This window comes from Lemur catta, chromosome 17 (assembly GCF_020740605.2).
Source record: "Lemur catta isolate mLemCat1 chromosome 17, mLemCat1.pri, whole genome shotgun sequence".
NCBI classification, from domain to species: domain Eukaryota; kingdom Metazoa; phylum Chordata; class Mammalia; order Primates; family Lemuridae; genus Lemur; species Lemur catta.
The window spans coordinates 11,446,587-11,467,826 of record NC_059144.1 but is presented as its reverse complement, the minus strand read 5'-3'; the positions used below and the strand labels follow the sequence as shown (position 1 = coordinate 11,467,826).

Below are 21,240 nucleotides of genomic sequence, written 5' to 3'. Positions count from 1 at the left end.
CGAGCCCCTGTCCCTGTTTCTTGGCTAACACTCTCTCTCCCGGGTGCGCGCGCGCGCGCTCCCTCCCTCTCTCTCTGCCCCCCTCCCTCCCTCTCTGTCTCTTCTAAGGGTAAATATTGATTGGCCGGCTTTACAGTTTATCCTCCGTGCAGTGTTTCCATCCCTCCCTCACCTCATCTTTTATTTTTCCTTTCCCTTCCTGTGATATCTGAGTGCAATAAAAGCACACGGAGCCATTTTTGGAAAGGAGGAGGCTACACTCTTTATTATAAAGCGACCTCTGTCAGGAGATCGTTAAGCATCCGTAGGTGGGGTCGTTGCCCGTGATTTGGGGGAATAAAACTTTGGAAAATTAACTTTGGTATTTTCTGGTCAATATTCTTTGCTTAACACTATTGAATTCCAAGATTAGGCTTAGAGCCCAAGATGTCCCCAGCTCAACAGCAAATGCTGAAATATGTAGGGACTTGAAGCATGCGTTAGTCTCTACAGAATTTATGCCTTGAGCACACCAAATCGAAATATTGGTCTCTTTGAAACCCTTTCTTTTGCCAGGCTTTTATGGTCAGCTTTATTCTCCCAGAGCCCGTAAAATAGCCAATTTCAAGTGATGACCAATGACTCTTGAATTCTTCTTTTATTCTTAGGAAACTTGTTCTTCAGTGATAAAGCTCTCAAGTCTGGACAGATATGCTAAAATTCTTAGATTCAGGAAACTATTTCACATATATGCTAAATTGCCTAGAATCAGGGAATTGCCCACTTTCTAAGTGTGGGACAAGGATTAAAATAACATCATCCAATATGCTTTGTAGACTAAGATATATTGGCAGCAGAGGACAACTATTATTGTCAAATTTATGCATGATTTGGTATTAAGGTTGACATTGTCATTTGGGGTCACTTTTATGTGACTAGAGGCTTTTTAATGCTAATACTTGGTCACAGAAGTCATAACTGTTGATCCTCTAACTGAGGTTGTTCTGTTAATCTCCATCCAAGGGTCCCTGGACCTGTCACAGAAACTCACTCCATTTGCTGATGAGTTTGACCCAGGTCCTCTCAGGGGAAAGGGACGAGGGAGGGAGAGTCGCTTGAGCTGACTCATTCACACCAGCCCTTGAAATATGGTTCCACGTGTGTTGGGTCTGAATTCTGAAGAGTGGACCAGTAGCGATTGTTCCCCATTCAAGTTACACAGTTTGTACCATATGGCTAATGCTGGACCCTTCCCCTAAATGACCCATGCATTTGTGTAAAATGTACGTGTGAAGGAATTAGCAGCGTTTATTGCTTGCTTTTGCCTGCCGTGGAAAAATCAGAGTCCAGTGTTTTGGAACAATTTTCTTTTTGAGAAATATCAAACAACTTTGTAGTTCCAAATAATTAAGCAATTTGCAGCAGAGAGTTTGATAATGTGTGTATAATTCTGTAATGCCAACTCTGAGTTTTCCTTCTAATAGCTGTGTAATCCCTATAATTGTGCCAACTTTTGCTAAATGTTACATAAATACAAAAAATGAACAAAAACTGGAATTGCATTCATGAAATCCAGTTTTAAGCCCTGCTGGCCAAAACTTGCGTCACACTATCTACTAAGAGAGACACAAATAAAAACAATTATTTATGTGTTCTTCCCACTAGTTCCTGAATCCATTTGTTTTCTAGTAGGCAATTAATTTGCTTTATTTATAAGAAAAAGGGTTTCTGATCTGCATTACAGGTGACATGTACCAGAGGACCTCCCCCCCAAAATGCAAAGCAACAGTGCTCAGAGTCAAAGAAAATGAACTAGATTAATTTCCCACTATCATGCTAAAAATCTAGAACCTGTGTGCGGATCCCTTGATCTTCCGGTTTGCCAGCAGCTGTGTGCTCCCTATCTGCAACACCAAATAGAAATACTGGGGTTGTGCTACCAGCCTCCTCCTTTCCAAAGGTCATGTAAACTTTCCTGCACAATCAGAGCTCTTGATACTTAGACTACAGATTTAATATCTCAACATCTGCTTTACTAATTTTCCATTCTGGGCACGTGATGTTCTTTTTTTTTATCACCCACAAGTATTACTGAATAAACATGCGAAGAACTAACAAGACGGGTGGCAGAAAATTCCAGGAAATCAAAACAGAATCACACCCAAGGTAAAAAAAGAAGTTTTACACAGTGTGCTCTCGTTTTATTGCTAAAATGGATTATTCTGCGCAGGAACATGCGTAGTGTTTGTAAAGCGTCCTGCCCCAGCATGGAGACGCACGGCCGTGCGCCACCTACTGGAGCAACAGGAAGCTGCAGGCATAAATAGAGGCAGAGAAGACTCCACAAAATCACGGGGGCACTTTGCACTTCCCCGTCAAGCCAGGCTTCGGAGACCTTTTCTATTTCCAGAGAGCACTTCTAGGAGCTACATGTATGCAAACAATAAAGGGGAGGCCCTGGCCACAGCTAAATTATGCCTGGCCACGCGTACATGGGCAGGTGGTAACGGTTATCCTGCAGGTAGTTGAGGATGCCCTTCTCCACCAGGGGTTTGTAGATGGTTTCCTGGAAAACTCTTTTGAGATACTTCCTGGGCTTCTCCGTCAGGTGTATTTCTCCATTTTCTATCTGATGGGCAAACTGTTCCATGGAAGGAAGGTCTTCCTCCTGTAAAACACAGTAAGAGGCCAGACACAGACGTGACTTGGTCTGCATAGTTAACAGGGCAGTTTGGCTAAAATGGAAGAGATTGTGCTCGGCTCCCCCAGGATGGTAATTTTTTTTCGAGCTTTTAAAGAATTATTTTTAATTATTTTTTAAAACTCTTTTAAAAATTATTTTTAATTGTGTGGCAAAATATATATAACATTAAAATGTATTATTTTCACCGTGTTTAAGTGCACAGTTGAGTGGTATTAAGTCATTCGCATTGCTGTGCAACCATCACCACCATCCATCTCCAGAACTGTTTTCATCTTCCCAAGCGGAAACTCTGTTCCCATAAAGCAATAACTCTTCATCTCCCCCTCCCCTCGGTCCCTGGCAACCCCTATTCTACTGTCTTGTCTCTGTCATTTTGACTACTCTAGGTGCCTCATGCTTGTGGAATCGTGCAGTATTTGTCTGTAACCGGCTTAGATCACTTAGCATAATGTCCTCAAGATTCACCAGGGATTTAGTCATTTCAAGCCCTTAATTTTCAGATAAAAATTATCTGTAAATCACGCTTGTTTTAAAAATAAGAAAGGAAGGGAGTAAACATTTTTACTTGAAAACTCCTAGATAGTTTAGTTTACTTGGTTACAATCCCCAAGAAATAGGATTTTAAAACCTTAGAATAAACTCATAAGACAGTTAAATTTCACTGATGTTTTAAAAGACAGGACTGAGAGTGAATAAAGTTATTTGAAGCTAAGAATCATATGCTGTGCATATCTATAATATAGTAGAGATTTTCCCAACGTTTCATTATAGAAATTTTCAGACATAGTGGTAAGTTGACAGAACTGTACAGTGAACACCTGCACACACACCCCATCTGGACTCTACAGTCAACATTTCACTGTATTTGCGTCCTCACCACATCTCTCCCCCTCCATACAGGGTTACTATAAAAAGCACTTCACCCAGGTTTGAGCTGTATGCTTTTTTAACACTGTGATCCTTGAACATCACCCTAAAGGAAGAGTCACATGGACTTTGTATATTTATTTTGACTTCCAATAATTCTTTTTATTATGAACAGAAAGAAAAAGTGATTACTTGCAGGATTCTAATGGATCATTGATTTATTAATGGTAAGAACTTACAGATAGGAAAATAGATTTAAAGCTATATGGAGGCATAACGTAATTATCACTTCGTTATTTAAGCAAGACATGGATAGATGTCAGAGATTATACACCCAGCATTTGGAATAACAGTCAGTGGAGGTCCCAGGAATTCGGATTTAAAACAGCCCCACAAAGGCAGTGAGAGGGAAAAGCCAGCTGATGCCCAGAGCTATGTATTAGAGGTGATGAAAACTTTGAGTGCCACCCATGTGTCCGCATGGATATATTCTGCAATGTATAGGAGGTTTATTCTTTCTTCCTTAATTTTTCTGGAGAATTGTATCAAACCAAAATAAAACAATGAACTTAATAAAATTATAGAAGATTTTTGAATCATTGTATGATGCTGTTCTGACATTGGGGTAAGTAGCGTCAGATTACAAAACGGAAATTTTAAAGTTTATCCAAGGCAAACACTGCTCTAGATTGTAAAGAGATTTTTGGACATTTGCTCTTGAAGTGTGAACTCTCACATGTGACCACCTCCCATCTCACAGTGTGACCACCTCTCCTCACACAGTGTGACCACCTCCCCTCACACAATGTGACCACCTCCCCCTCACAGTGTGACCACCTCCCCTCACACAGTGTGACCACCGCCCCTCACACAATGTGACCACCTCCCCTCACACAATGTGACCACTTTCCCTCACACAGTGTGACCACCTCCCCTCACACAGTGCTCATCTGTGACCAACTTACCTCTCATAATACCACACATAATATATGACTTTTTTTGTCTGGTTTCTTGGACTTAGCAAAATGTTTTATTTTTCGTAATCTTCTGAAACTTCCTTTCTTAACTTATTATTTTTTTAAATATTATTTAAATTGACCAATAATAATTTTGTATATTTATGAGGTACAATGTGATGTCATGATACAAGTATACATTGTCAATGATTAAATCAGGCTAATTGACATATCTAACGCCTCACATACTTATCATTTCTCTGTGGTGAGAACATTTAAAATCTACTCTTTTAGCAAATTTTAAATAGACATTACTAACTTTAGGCACCCATGCTGTGCAATAGGTCACTAACCTTATTTCTTCCGTGTAACTGAAACTTTGTCCCCTTTGAACATTTCCCCTTTCTTTCCATGCTCCCAAACCCCCACCCCCATGCCTTGTTAACCACCATTCCACTCTCTATTTCTATGAATTTGACTTTTGTAGATTCCTCTTGTAAATGTGATCATGTAGTATTTGTCTTTCTGTGTCTGGCTTATTTCATTTAGCGTAATTCTCTCCAGGTTCATCCATATTATTGCAAATGACAGAATTTCCTTTTTTAAGCTGAATAGTATTCCATTGTGTATGTGCACCACATTTTCTTTATCATTCATCCGTCTATGGACACGTGGATTGTTGCCATATCTTGGCTATTGTGAATAATGCTGCAATGAACAGGGGAGTACAGACATCTCTTCGACATACTGATTTCAATTCCTTTGGTTATATACCCACAAGTGAGATTGCTGGATTATATGGTAATTCTATTTTTAGTTTTGTAAGGAACCTCCATGCTATTTTCCAAAATGGCTGTATTAGTTTACATTTCCACCAACAGTGTACAAGCATTCCCTTTTCTCCACATCCTTGCCAACAGTTTTTATCTTTCATCTTTTGATAACAGCCATTTCCCAGATGTGAGGAGATAGCTCATTGTGGTTTTAGTTTGTATTTCCCTGATGATTAAATGTTTTCTCTGTATTTATTGAAATGATCATATGGTTTTTGTCCTTCTAGCATAATGTTTTGAGGTTCATCTACTGTATTTGTAGAATGTATTAGTACTTCACTTTTCATGGCTGAATACTATTCCATCATGTGCATAGGCCACATTTGTTTATCCATTGCTCTGTTGGTGGACATTTGGGTTGTTTCCTTCTGGATAGTCTGAATAGTGCTTGTTCGTACATCCATATACAAGTGTTCATTTTGAATACCTGTTTGAATTCTTTTGCATATATACCTAGGAGTCCAATTGTTGGGTCATATGGTAATTGTGTGTGTAACTTTTAAGGTGCCCTCAGACTATTTTCCATAGCAGTTACACACTTTTACATTCCCACCAGCAATGCAAGGGTTGCAGTTTTTTCACATCCTCACCAACATTTATTCCTTCCACCCTCTTTTTAGATTTTAGCCATCCTAGTGGGTGTGAAGTGGTATCTCACTGTGGTTCTGATTTGCATTTGCCTAATAATTAGTGATGTTGAGCATCTTTTCCTGTAAACAGGTTTACTTCTGGACCCTCTGTTTTATTCCATTGATCTACATATCTTTCCTTATGCAAATACCACACTGTCCTGGTTTGAAATTGGAAAATGTTGATTCCTTCAATTTTGATCTTTCCCTCACCTCTACCCGCCCTAAGATATTTTTGGCTATTTGGAGTTCCTTGCATTTCCATATGAACTTAGGATTTGTATTTCTGTAAAAAAAATGCCCCTAGGATTTTGAAAAGATTACACTGAATCTGTAGATGGTTTGGGGTGGTACTGCCATCTTGGCAGTATGAAGTCTTCAAATCCATGAACATAGATGTCTTTCCATTTATTTAGATTATCTTCAATTTCTTTCAGAAATGTTTTGTAGTTTTCAGTGTAGAAGTCTTGCACCATTTTGGATAAATTCATTCCCAAGTATTTTATTCATTTTGATGCTATCATAAGTATAATTTTTCCTTAATTTCATTTTCAGATGATTCATTGCTAATGTACACAACTGATTATTGTGTGCTGATCTTGTATCTTGCAACTTACCTGACTTCACTTATTAGCTCTGATAGTTATTTTGTGGATTTTTTAGGATCACATCACCTGAGAATAGAGATAGTTTTACTTCTTCATTTCCAATGTGGATACCTTTATTTCTTTTTCTTGTCTGATTGCTCTGGCTAGAACTTCCAGTGCCATGTGGAATATAAGCGGTGAAAGCAGGCATCTTTGTCTTCTTCCAGATCTCAGGGATAAGATTTCAGTGTTCAGTCATTCACCACTGAGTGTGATGTTGCTGTGAGTTTTTGTTAAATACCCTTTATCAGATTGCGGACACTCCCTTCTATTAATAGGTTTTTCTTAGTGTTTTACCATGAAAGTGTGTTTGATTTTGTCAAATGCTTGTTCTGCATCAATTGAGATGATAGTGTTTTCCAAAATCTTTGTTCTATTAAAGTAGTATACTACGTTGATTCATTTTCATATGCTGAGCCATCCTTACATTCCTGGGATAAATCCCACTTGGTTATGGTGTACAGTTCTTTTAATATGCTGCTGTTTTGGTTTGCTAATATTCTGCTGAAGATTTTTGCATCTAAATCCATAAGGGATATTGGTCTATATTTTTCTTTTCTTGTAGTGTGTTTGTCTGACCTTGGTATCAGGATAATGCTAGCCTCATAGAATGTTTCTTTTTTTTTTTTTTTTTGGAAGAGTTCAAGGGGATTGGTGTTAATCTTCTTTAAATGTTTGGTAGAATTCATTAGTGAACCTATTTGGTCATGGAATTTTCTTTTGGGGGAGGATTTTGATTACTGAGTCAATATTTTTACTTGTTATAGGTCTGTTGAGATTTTCTATTTCTTCTTGAGTCAGTTTTTTTTTGTTTCTAGGAATGTGTCCATTTCATCTAGGTTAGCTAATTGGCTGGCATACTCTTGTTCATTGTATTCTCTTATAATCCCTTTTTATCGGTGTAAGGTTGGTAGTAATGCCCCTACTGCCATTTCAGATTTTAATAATTTGAGTCTTTTTTTCTTAGTTTAGCTAATGGTTTGTCAATTTTTTTGATATTTTCAAAGAACTAACTTTTGTTTTTCATTGATTTTCTTTATTTTTCTATTCTCCATTTCATTTATCTCTGCTCTAATCTGTGTTATTTCCTTCATACTGCTGGCATTTGGGTTTAGTTTGGTTTTCTTTTTCTAGTTCCTTAAGGTATAAAATTAGGTTACTGATTTGAGATAATTTTTTACATAGGCATTTATAGCTATAAATTCTCCTCTGAAAATTGCTTTCTTTGCATCCCATAAATTTTTGTGTGTTGTATTTTAGTTTTCATTCTTCTCTAAGTATTCAAATAAGCCTTCTGATTTCTTCTTTGACCCACTGTTTGTTTAAGAGTGTATTAATTTCCGTAAATTTGTGACTTTTCCAATTTTCTTTCTGTTATGGATTTCCAGCTTCATTCCATTGTGGTTGGAGAATATACTTTGTCTGACTTAAGTCTTTTAAAATTTATTGACACTTGTTTTGTGGCCTAACATATGGCATATCCTGGAGAATGTTCCATGTGCATTTGAGAAGAACGTGCATTCTACTGTTGAGTGGAGTATTCTGTATACGTTTGTTAGGTCCAGTTGGTTTACAGTGGGGTTGAAATCCTCTATTTCCTTATTTATCTTCTATCTGGTTGTTCTGTCCATTATTGAAAGAGGGATATTGAAATCACCAATTATCATTTTAGAACTATCTATTTCTTTTTTCAATTCTGTCAACTTTGTTTCATATATTTTGGGGTTCTGTTAAGTGAGTATATGTTTATAACGGTTACATCTTTCTTAAACGATTTTGAAGGATCATTTTGACTACACAAAATTTTACCTTGGCCAGTGACTCTCTGGCTTGTACAATGCAGTGCCAGTGGATTTATAATCTGTCCCTTTCTTCACTTTCCCAAAAGGATTTTAGTGATATCTTATAATGAGCTTTTAAAAAATAAATATAAAGATTTGAGATGATTTCTAATAACAGTCATAGATAATAGTCTTTTATTCTTTTCTTCACATGTGGAGGGAAAGGAAAATTGATATACTAAACTCTAGGATATCACAGTTAATGGGATTGAACTTCTGTACTTCCCTGAAGGCAAGGTAGAAAGTGAAACAAAATGAATTACATCATTTTAATATCTGAGAAAAGGAATTACTATTATTTTTTATGCAGGCTGTCCATTTTATTTGCCTATTACCAGACTCTTGAATCAAATTCCTGCATGTATGTTTATATGGCCGTCACTTCCACTGTCAGCCTGTCTCTGTCACAGCCATTGTTGCTGGTGGTGACGGCACTTACTGAGCCATTCTTCTGTGCCATGTGCTCACACACATCACCTCCCCCGCTCCTCCCACAGCCCTCCGAGGGGGAAACAGCTGGCCCCTGTTCCACAGGCATCAGAGGATCTGCCCGAGGCCACACGGAGTGGTCCCACTGAGCTAGCACACACGTCACTCTGTGCACCGCCTCTCCCTGAGGCCTTTCCCGTTTGACAAATGGAAATGCCGAAAACAGAACAATCCCCTGTGGAGATTTTTCTTCCAGAGCTTTTGCTTTCTGGAAATCTAGAAAACCCACAAGAATGGTTGGGGAGTCCTTAGTGTGTCTTTGGCAAATGTCCGTGGCTACTTGTGGTCCACTGACTGGGCCTGCTGTCCACACTTGAGTTCATTCATAGCAAACTGGTCCACAGCAAATGTCAGGTCAGGGATAAAAGTTTGAGGGTGTGTCTGTGAGCAACATGAACGTGAAGGATGCCACTGGGCTTGACAGTTTACTTGGAAAGGTGAAGGGAAAGCTTCCCTTTTAAGCCTGATGCCTAAAACCCCTTGGCTCCCTGCAAAATGTTAACTGAGGACCTCTGGTTAAGAAAGATTCAGAAGCCAGCATGGTGGCTCACGCCTGTAGTCCCAGCAACTCGGGAGGCTGAGGTGGGAGAAGAGCTTAAGCCCAGGTGTTCATGATCAGCCCAGGCAACATAGCAAGACTCCATCTCTAAAATAATAATAATAAAAAACATATAAAGATTTAGTCATGGAGTTTTGATGGGATCACTAGAAAACACATCTTTACTACTGGGGCAGTAGTAAACGTGCAGATTACGTTCTGGGAGGAAGGGAGGTGTCTGAGGAGTTGAGCAGAGTTCAGTAAGCACCAGGCTCACAACTGAGGTTCAGATTTCAGCCTGAGGCGACCTCGCTGCAGACCCAGGATGAAGTGCAGGGACCTGTTTGACCTGGAGCATCTTTAACTTATATCTTCATTTCTACACTAATGGCTTTCACAGCATCTGAACTTGGCACCTAGACATCATGCCCTCTACTTCCCTCATTTGCATTTACCTGTCCGGGTCCTAAAGACATTTCAGTTTGGTTTAAACTTTCAACCTATGCTTCCCAATCTGAGCCTACTTCCTATTAGTAAATTATTCACATTTCCCAGTGGGACCCCAGGAGTAAAACTGCAGGCAATGAGAAGAAAGTTCTGGGACAAGCAGGTGGGCCCCAGATGGCCTACGGTCCCAGCCTTGGAGTGAGAGACCCTTGAGTTTGAAGCTTGCTGGCCGCTGGCCAGCTGTGTCAACATGGAGGATTATTTAAAATCTCTGAGCTTCAGCTTCTTCACTGGTAAAATCAAGATGATAACATCAGTACCCCACCACCTCTGAGGGTTCTGGTCGTGACTCAGAGAGGTGGCGCGTGCTGCCTGCTAGAATGTAGTGGGCACTTGGTCCGTGATCTCCAGCTGTGCAGTCCAGTAAGGTAGCTTACACCACGGGAACCTGCAAGGCTGGTGGGTGCTCTCAAGTGGGAGTGGCAATGGAGACACAGGAATTGCCCATTTAGATGGCAAAACGATGTGGAAACCGACCCAGGCCCCAGCCCTTGTCTGCACAAAGCAAAGTCTAGGATGGATATTTGACCACTCTCTGAGCACAGTGTTAACTTTCCACAACTCTGCTAAGGACTCTAGTATTGAAAGACCTAACTTACTCTGAAGTTTCACAAATCCTTCGCTATTTATATACATTGCAGAGTCAAATTTCTTGCTGAGTTTGGAGCCTTTGGACTATGTAGACTAACTTCCAGTTAATACTGTATCACTTTGAGAAAGACATTTCAATTACAAAATGGGTGCATTATGACATCTGGATGACTTCTCTTTACATCTTTAAAACAACACACACATGAATGCTCAGCAAATGGCTGGCAAATACAGACAGAAACTAAAGGAATGCAATCTTAATGCGTTAGGGCAAGTAATATAACCCATATCCAGTTATCAGCCAACATTCTTAGCTGATAATAAAAATAAAGTTACATGTAAAAAGGGAAAAGAAATTTGCCCTCCATAAAAGGATTTAAATAAAATCACTTTCCCTGAAATATCACTGTCTATGCTTACATACTCCGTAGTTTGTTTATATGAAATACAGTTGGTTTAAAAAGCAAAACCATAAAATGGGAATGTAGGAAGAAGTCCAAATGATCAACAACTATCAACTGCTTAAAATTTGCAAGGAATGATCCTCATATCCATTAATCACGCTTACCTTCTTGGAGACTAAGATTTCGCGTAACTCTTCCCTGAGATCAATAAAACGATCGTGGAAGAGGGCCATGCACCACGACTCTGTGAAGTAGCTAGTGAGGAAAGAAGAGATTCAGTGAGCTAGCAAGCCTCTCATTACCACTAATAAAGTATTTACCTGCTTTTTTGCCTTTATAAATTGCAGTTCTGGCCCCATTGCAATCGTTTGCTCATAAAATGCCTTGTGGAACAGCCTGGCCAATCAATTCTTTAAATGGATGTTCCTGCTGGAAGGCCAGGTTCCATAATTACGTTTAAAGTGGTTTAATTCAGAGCTGGGGCAAGACCCAGTGAAGAATCCTGATTTTATCAGAATTTAAAAGCCTGAAGACTTGTAAAGAACGGTGTCTCCATTATCTGCCCTCGTTTGAGAAAAACAGATTGCAAGATTAACTGAACTGCTGCATAAACAAATTAAATTTGGGTAGACAATAACACAAATGTTGTTCATCATTAAGGTTTCTGGATTAATAATGACCAGAAAAACAGGCTGCTGGGTGTTGCAACATGGTCTTCGCACAGTTGGGCTGATGCTTAATTGAATCTTTTGTCGGGGAGCCACTCTTTTGGTGTTTATATTTGCTTAACTTTTCACTGGAAACTGACTAAATGCTTTGTTACATGGAGAACAATATGGCTATCTTTTATCTGCACGTGGTCACTAAAAGTGTGATGGATTTTTGGAATAACCAAAAACATTTATTGGTATTTTAACTCTTACTTTATTTTAATGCTAAGTGTCTTGGAACAGGAAACTCAACTTCTACAGGGTCAGAGCTGCGTTGATTATGTGGGCTTTGCTCTCCTCTGCTTGTGAGTTTGCTGTTGCTGTGATTGTTAATTGATGTCATGTGTGTGCACAGGGGAAGAAAAAGCTGGTGCCCTGTGTAGATGAGCATTTGCTGTTTTCCAAGACATAAAAGTTGGTTCTTAGGGGTGGAAGTGGAGAGCGGGGGCTACTGAGGCGCTAGAAGACACGATGACAAGGGTCTGCATTAGGGTCAGCATGGCACTCAGCTGTCTCAGTGATGCTTACCACCTCTTCACTTGCCCAGAACACGACATAAATTCCTGCTGAGTTGCCTACTTTGTCGTTCAGTTCATACATCGCTCCAGCTATTGACATACTGTCTTTTCTCAATTACTGAAATCCCCCATGTTTGTTTCCACGGTACCATGAGAAGTTCCCACCCTCTTGGCTTGGGGGTCTACAGCCACACCTGTCCAGGTGGCACAGCATCTTTTTCTCTGCCTTCCTCTCCTCTATCCCAGCCCTGTTCCAGCAACCCAGGTGCTGTTCCGAGTCTTCCCTGCCCTGCTTTTACAGCTCTGCCGCTGTGTTGCCCATCAGTGACTCTTCATTGTCTGCTGCAGAGGGAGCTCTGGGGACATCCCGCTTCGCTTAGGAACATGCCACTAATGCTCCTGAGCCCTGGCCACTACCTAAATGCCCACATTCCCATAGCTTCTGCCGTATGGAAGAACTGTGCTGCTCTAAAAAATCCTCTGTGCTCCGCCCTTCCTCCTTCCTGCCCTCTGAACCTCTGGCAAATTAACTTTCATTGGAGAAAATGGGGGCTGTGTGACAATTTTTATAAAATACTTTAAAAATCCTATAGTATCCAGTATTTATTTCGAAAGTAGTATTCTCCCAATAACAAAACACTATGCACAGCAAACTTGCCAGCAGCTCCTAAAATGAATGGACGTGTGGCATGAGGCTGTGGGCTCAGGGTCCCCACAGTGGCTGGTCCAGGGCTGGGGCGCAGGGCCAAGCTCCTGGGGGAGACCTGCACGGTGAGGGCAAAGGTCAGACTCAGGTGCTTTCCCCCCAGCTGCCAAGGAAAGCTTCAGCACCAGTCACAGCCACCCTGTGAGTGGAGGTGAAAGGGGGTTAGGGTGGCTCACTGCGGTTTATCCTCCCCCGTCCCCCCACATGGAATGGTCTCCAGGCCTCAGTTTCCTTCTCTGTAGAAAGGAGAGGAGCATCCTGAGTACTTGCAAAGCTGGGGGGCAGGTTTGTGTATTAAAGGCTGCTGAGTGCTATGGTATCGTCAGCATTAGTGATAAGCTTTTGGGGAATTTGTTAATATATTTCCACTCATGGTATTATACATTTAAAAAATAAAAGAATATTGACTTCTTTTCCAAATCATATTAAAAAAAGAGAAGATTAATAAAGAAGCCACTAAAAAAATCTTCCGGAGAGAGGGTCGGGTGGGAACCCAGAGACCCACAAACCGAGAGGGCAGGAACTTCCGACGGTGCCGTGGAGACGAGCACGGGGGTTTCAGCAGTTGAGGAAAGACAGGGTGTTAATGGTTGCTTTTTAAGTGGCTGTGTGCATTGGGGCATTAATACCACCAAAACCGCGTCTACACAGCTGTGAGGAAAAAGTCACCCGAAGTCTCCAGGACCTACACAGAGGACACTGCTATCTCTGTTCACTTTGCCAGTGGCTGGCCCGGTTTATTTGGGAGGACTTAAATTCTCCATCACTTTTGCAAATAATACACTTTTCTAAGAAGCCCCAGGAGATGTTGACTTGCGGAAGTGAATTAACCATTCCTGGTCGATATGGCCCAATCATTAAGCAATTGATTAGACTTCTCCGGAGCTCACTCTCATCTGGCCACCGAGGCTGCTGTATTGACAAACTCAGACAAGCTGGCTGGGGATCTGCAAAGCAGTCCGGCCATTGGCCAGGCTGGAGGCTGGGAAAGGCAGCTCCGCACACGCACTGCCAGCAGCCATGGGGACAAGTACCACACGTCCACGGGGAAAGAGCGGTGGGTGGAGGGTGTCCAGTAAAGGCCTGGATCTTAACCCCAAGGCCGAGGCTGGTCTGACGGAGCGGCAGGCAAGGAGCGCTGCAGGAGCAAGGCTGCCTCTCAGCACCCACACGGCTCGGCTGCGGGCCTATGCAACAGTTAGCAAAAAGGAGGTGGGTGGGCAGAGAAGAAACACATTCCTTTTTCCAAGATTCTTTTTCTTTTTTTAATGAAAGCATTCTAATTTTCTCTTGGTGTGATAATAGCCAGTTTTTGCTTTTATTGCTGTTAAGAGGATTCCCCATCTGCCACTTGCACCTGCAGAGAGTTCTGCTCAGAGCCGCCTTTTGTCCAGGTGGGGAATGCAGCTAGGGTGGTCTGCGGGCTTCCCTAGAGAACGATGCTCTCATTTGTGCATGAACTTTCCGGGACAGACGCCACCTTAGATTCATGGCAGAGCGTAGACAGTTCTCTTCCTGAGGTGCCTGGCTATAGGGCATGCTCAGTAATGCGTCTCAACCTTGTGATCCCACGGGACAGAGCACGGCTGCCAGGGTTTTTCTCTTGTCTGTGCCACCTTTACATGCGACACACAGAAGGTGGGCAGTGACAAATATCATGGTAGCAATAGACACCCTGAGGCCGGGTATGACCTACGAACATGTTCGCTCTGGCCTGAGCAACGTTTGGAATTTGCATTTCAGGCCTTTCTTTGAAAAATCAGATGAGGCAATGCTGGGTCCTTGCTGCCGTGTGGCAGCAGTCAGCCAGTTGCTAGAGGTGCCCTCTGTGGTTCATCCTTGTCATCCCACCAGCCTGGCCGGTGTCACTCATCTGCACCAGCTACGGCAGGCGTCTGGGGGTGCCAAGCCTGGCTGAGCAGTTTGGGTGAGATGGAGGCAGGTGTGTGTCAGCACGTCTCTGAAGCCACTCTGCCATGTCTTCTTCCCTTGCTGGTCTGTGTGCTGAAGATGCCAGAGCGATGTCCTATCTTCCTTCCTTCGTCTTCCCACCCACCCACCCGCCCATCCATGCATCCTAACAAACCCTGTTTATTTCCAGCACCCACTTCCCTCCGGTCCTCTGTCCTGTGCTGCCTCACTCCACCCCTCAGCGAACACTCATTCCTTCCCGGTGCTCCCATGAAGACCTCTCCTCTCTCCCCTCTGACCCAGATGTCTTCCAGAGCTTTTGACTTCACGGCTGCAAAGTGGCAAGGAGGGGAAGACCTCGGGAGCCATCCTTTCTCATTAATCAATTACAGCCATTATGTCTGTGTCAGACACTGTGTTGGGCACTGAGGGTACTGTGGTGAAGGGGAGTCCCTGTCCCCAAAAGTGCACACGGAGGGGGTGGGGGTGGCACAGCGTGGAAGGGCTGCAGGGGGTACACTCCGGGGAGGTCGAAGGCTACAGCATGGCCCAGCCAGGAATGAAACTGTGGCCCTCTTGACCTCAATTCTTTGTCCTTTCTGTAGCTGCATTTCTAGGTCTGCCTCTCTTGGGCTAGTGTTTGCCAAACTTCAGCCACAGCCCATCCTTTTTGTGTGTGACTACATTACTGATTACTTCCAAAATTTTCTTTACATTGATTTACCGTTTTTTAAACTGAAGTAATTACTTTTGCCTCATCTTAAGCAATAATATCTATGAAATTACAGGTTTGATGTGCTTGTTATATTTTTTCTGATTCTTTTTGAAATTAATTCATAATCAATAAGACGTGTGGTTGTGCTAAGTTACCTTGCATACCACCTGGCGGATGCTTGCTACTCTCTGGGACACATCATTTTCTGTCACAGCTTGATGCTGGAGGCACTGTTCTATTCACCTGGGGACACGAACCTACAGACACTGTTGTAAATAATTTCTGTGCATTATCTCATTTCTTCCTAATTCTAATCCTCCAAAGTGGGACTTGCATTTTATAGCTGAAGAAATAGTTCAGAGAGGTTAAATGATTTGCCCAAGATCACACAGCTAGGAAGTGGCTGAACTGAGTCTTACCCATAATTCTGGGTGACCCCTGCTGTTCAGATAACTGCACAACCACATCTCATTTGCTTATGCTCATTCCCAAGTCTTTCTAGCAACTTGCTTAATCACCCCAGTTTCCTTGGTATCTCCTATATTAGCTAGGATTAGGTTTGGTTGTAATTACAGAAAATTTTAAAGTAACCGTGCCCTTAAAAAGGCAGAGGGGTACTTTTTTTATGTGAAGAAAGTCTAGATGGATAGTCCAGGGCTGGCATGGCGTATCCATGGACATCAGAGCATAGCACCATTCACAGGGGCTTTGGCTTCATGATACAAAATGGCTGCTGAGCTCCAGTCATCACACACATGTTGTGGGGTGGAGAAAGAGAAAAAGAGGGCCCTTCCATTCTCCTCTAAGGAAAATTCCTAGAAGTTTCACAAAGCACTTTTATTTCATTCTTACTGGCCAATATTTGGTCATATGGCTTTGTAGGCTGCTGGGGGGGTGGGGGAGGCTGGGAATCACTGTCATTTATTTTGGGTATTATGTACTGTACTATGAATCAGAATTCTGTCTCTGAAGAGGAGAGAATGGATGTTGTGTCTGCTGGGATACCCAATAGAATCTAGAGCATCTACTTTTATAATAACGAAAATCTTTTCTTAAACTTAAGTTTATGAAAATTGGGAGTGATAGACATGTTGTATTAGTTTTTAGTTGAAGTTCCCAGAGCTAGAACATGTCTATCACTCTAGATTCCAATCTGTCCCAAAATTAAATATTTTTGGGGAAAAAAACCCATACAATATTTTCCATATGTAACTACCACCTCCAAGCTGGTGAGACAGTCTCGGTGGCCTCAGAGTTCTCTATGTCCCCATCTGGCCTGACTTGGCTTAAATGCAGAGAAGAGGGAGCAATTTGTGTTCACACTGTAAGGTTGTGTTATGGTCAATTTATTTTGCCCATAAAGTGGATTTGTGCATTGCAATAAAAATTTCAAAAATAAGAATAGAACAAATAAGTATTTACAGTTAACCCTAGGTTTGCTTGGAAATTAAACACGTTTCCGGGCTGGTAGAGTTTATTCAGGGATGCCATATTTTACACGAGCAGACAGAACCCTGACGCCCTGTGACAAAAAATCCTAAAGACCAAAATGGAAGTTTGATTATAAATATTTTCTTGAGTTCAACCTAAGATTGCCAGAATGTGTACCTAGTCTTTTTTTTTTTTTATTGCTTTGAGGTAAATCTAGAAAGGTTAACATTAATGATTTTGAAAGCAAAACTAACTTATTATTTGATAACCAATTGTAATTTTCACCCGCCAAGGTGGATATAACAGAAAAACAAGTATCTTCAGACTATAATTTGGCTCTAGTTGCATGGTCACAACCTGGATTGGAGTTGGATGTTCACTCCTGTACAGAAACAGCTTATGATCCGTTGACAGAAAGACCAAAATTCTAATCTTTGGCAGAAATCAGCTATGTTCTGAATGGCTTGTAAAAATCTTCTCTGTTAAGGCTACAGAAGGGGATTTTGGCTAATTACCCTGGTTTACCTGGGAGCTCAGAAGCTAACGTTTCTTAAAACCAGGGGTCCCGCCTGTGCTGGGACCCCAGACTGGCTGTCCTGGTGCTGGGAGGCACTGCTTGGCACGTCTTTTTCTGCTCCGGCTATGCGGGCTGCTGTCTGGTGCAGGCCACGGGAGCTGGCATGATTTGTTAAATACGTGTCTGTGAGCCGAACACACCCAGAGCTGTCTCTGAGGGACATCCCCCTGCCGAGGGAGGGAGGGTGTGCTCTTTTGCAAGCACAAGTTTTGCTTCAGGTTCCTCAGTGTCTGTAGGGACACGGAATCCCAACCTTCTGTGCCTTTATCAGAGCACATTTCTTGGGGACCACAAACTCCCTGCCACTCTTGCAACCAGAGTCTTAGTTTTCAGAAATAATATTCTTGCAGAATTATCTAAAAAATGTGTCTGCCGTCCAATTGTTTTTCTGAATCCCCGACACTCCAGACCAGGAAAAGCTGCACTTCGCCTTAGAAGATGGAACACATTGACTCATGAACCTTATGAGCCTAGCCACTGACATTTCCTTGCTTTGACCTCTAGGGAGCTCAGTGCTACGTGTGTGGCCCGACATGCCGATCCATTCTCGCCGTGTAAATTTACTAACCAAAGACCATGCTGGAGTACAGGTCTCTCCACCTCAGCTCCGCTCCTGTCCTGGCCTTAGTTTCCCATTTACTGATGTTTCTCTTTCTTTTTCTCCCAGCTCTGCCACTTGTCAGCCTGTGTAACCTTGGGCTAGTAAGCTTTAACCTCTTCCAGCCTCTGTCTTCTTAGCTGTAAAATGGGGATAATGATGGTCCTTCTTCCAAAGAGTTTCTAGCAGAATTCAAGGAGACACTCCAGGTAAAAGATCTGGCTTTACATCTGGCGCTGGGGAAAAGCTCCATATAAACTATTATTATTGCTGTTGTTCTTACTTATCCGACTGCCTGTGTTTGTGTAAGCTGCTTCAAATCCTTTCTGGTTTGAATTACAAACTAAATAAATTATTAAAATAAGCAGTTTTTGTTTGCTGCTTAATTGAAAGAAAGTCTTTGGCATAAGTGCAATTTTTCTCCTCCGGGACTGCTTTTCCTCCCTTCCAGGGTGTCTGCATAAGTTAATTTACCTGCAGTTTTATAGATCAACAAAGGTAAGAGGGACATCATAACAAGCCTTCATGAAGTTTTGTCCCACACGAAAGAGTTCTGTGGAAATAAGTAAAAATGACACAGAAATTGTTAAATTGAGGCCATGATTATTTTTTTTTTGTCTGAAAGCTAAATACAAACTCTCCAAATGGAGTTCTTTCCTTGCTTTTCTGTCTGCTTTGTTGGGTGATCTGATTAAATTCAAATGGTCAAATCAGTTGTTCAGAGGGTATTAAGACGGCAGTTGGGAAGAAGGACCAGGGTCAAGGTCCAGCCATTCCAAAGCCCAGTCAGGCCAGTTTTCTTCTGACCTGTTCGAGTTTTGATCTGATTTGCCAGAGCAAAGCAGTTTTCTTATAGATATAGCGTGTTGTTTATTTTGTTTCTGTGAGTTTACCATCGTGCATAGTGCAAAGCGCAGTCATTGTGCCGTCTGCCCACACAGCTGGCCGTGCTGGGGCACTGGGTTTGGCGGTCCTGTGCAGTAACGCCCGCAGCCAGAACAGGACTTGAGGTTTCGCTGTACATGTCTTCCCTTTTATTCCATCTGCAGTATTTCTTTGCACATCGCTGGTTTATTAGGGGCTGCATTAATTGAATTTGTACAATAAATCTAGTGCTCTGGAAGTTGTCCAGCTATTTACATTGATTTGTTATATAAGTTCAGGACTAATAGAATGAGCCGAGGTTAGCATTTAATTCTGGAGATAAAGGGAAGCTCTTAGTGCTTCTGCCTCCCTTCCTGTGTTCCTCCCCTCTTAGCCGGCTTCTCTCTTCAGAGAAAGCACAACCATTTTCCTTTAATTAGGCTGCAGAGAGCCCAGGCTAGCATTAGGCCACGCGGCCACTCAGCCTCGCTCACGGTCATGCCCATTTCCTATCTATTTTCTGCAGGAAAAGAAAAAAGTGTATACATGCACATACACATAAACCCCCAAGAGTCCTAGGGGGACAAAGGAACCAGGTGGAATTACCTTTTCTGAGGCTGAGGCTGCCAGAAGCAGCAAACCCCATTAAGATATTTGACTGCTTTATTATTCCTTTGGTTAAATTAGTTGCTTTTTAAATTTTAAAAAAGTGTTTAGTAGAAATATCATTTACCAGTGCAGAATAGATACACCATCTTTAATACATGCTTAAATGATTCCCGTATAACAGGCTTTTCTAATTAATGTGTTCATATTTTTACCGAAGCTTTTACAGAGACAATGAGAAACTACAAACTGTTTCTTTACTTTCTTCATTACTCTTACGGTTTTGGGTTTGTAGTTTCCAAAGATCAAGCGTGAAAATTTAACTGTCCTATTCATAGTTCTTACCTCCCCAAAACACAATAAATGAGGGTAATGGATTTTAACCCGTGAAATAGTATAAGGCTCTGTAAGTCTACACTGATGTAAATAAAGGAATAAGTGAATACATGGAGGAGAAGGAATAAATTCTTCCTTACAGCAGAATGCTACGTGATAAATTTTGAATGAATGATGGGATTAGAAAAATCACCATTTGGCAGACAACACAGCAATAACTGTTTCAGGCAAGAGCTGTCAATGGACGTTAAAATCAGTGGGAAAAAGATGAGAAGTATTTACACGGTCTCACTAATTAATTACGAGAGTGAATATAGTACATTTCCAGGGGAGGGGCCTGCAGCCTCCACCCCAGCCAAGTGACCCTCGCTCACAGCACTAGTGGAAGGACAACTTGGCCTCATGGACCTCCTGACATGACGCACTGGGGAGGACACAGTGTCACCCCTGTGGTTCCTGCCAAAGTGCATAACCTGAGAGGAATAAGGAGGAAACTGGACAAAGACCAGCAGGTGAAACGACGCCAGGTTTGTTTAGCTCACTGCAGCAGGAAGAGCAAGGCACCAAGGGGTGTCTTGAGAGGAAGGAGTTGAGAGAGGCCTATTACAGGACTGGGGCTTGTGCCCAACCCTCACACGTGCTAGATCTTGTCTTTTAGATAACTGCCAACCTATCAATGTGAGGTGACATCTCATTGTGGTTTTGATTTGCATTTCCCTGATGGGTAGGGATGTTGAATACCTTTCTGTATATTATACCTGCTGGCCATTTATAAGTCTTTTTCAGGAAAATTGTCTATTCAGGTCCTCTGTCCATTTTTTTAATTGGGTAATTTGGGATTTTTTTGCTACTGAGTTAATCTGAATTCTTTCTATATTTTGGATATTAACCCCTTATTAGATATATGGTCTGCAAATATTTTCTCCCATTTCATAGACTATCTTTTTGTTTTGTTGAAATTGTTTCCTTTGCTGTGCAGAAGTTTTTTAGGTTGATATAGATCTACTTGTTTATTTTTGCTTCTCTTAACTGTGCTTTTGTTGTCAAATCCAAAAAGTCATTGCCAAGACCAATGTCAAGGGACTTTTTACCTCTGTTTTCTTCTGCGAAGAGTTTTGTGATTTCAGTTCTTACATTTAAGTCTTTAATCTATTTTGAGTTACTTTTTGGGTATTGTGTAATATAGGGTCCAATTTCATTCTTTTGCATGTAGATATCTAGTTTTTCCCAACACAATTTATTGAAGAGACTATCTTTTCCCCATTGTGTATTCTTGGTGCCCT

At 41.7% G+C, this 21,240-nt stretch overlaps 1 protein-coding gene across 1 annotated transcript in view; it reads right to left on the bottom strand.

Moving 5' to 3' along the window:
• Positions 1–2,171: 2,171 nt before the first annotated feature.
• The window catches only part of CFAP61 (cilia and flagella associated protein 61), a 253,590-nt gene continuing 234,521 nt past the window's right edge, over positions 2,172–21,240 (bottom strand). Inside the window, exons 26-27 of the mRNA XM_045528893.1 lie at positions 11,150–11,240; positions 2,172–2,647 (exon numbers count right to left, since the gene is read on the bottom strand). Of these exons, the coding sequence (XP_045384849.1) occupies positions 2,447–2,647; positions 11,150–11,240 (292 nt within the window). The 3' untranslated portion in view covers positions 2,172–2,446. The remainder of the gene's footprint in view (positions 2,648–11,149; positions 11,241–21,240) is intronic.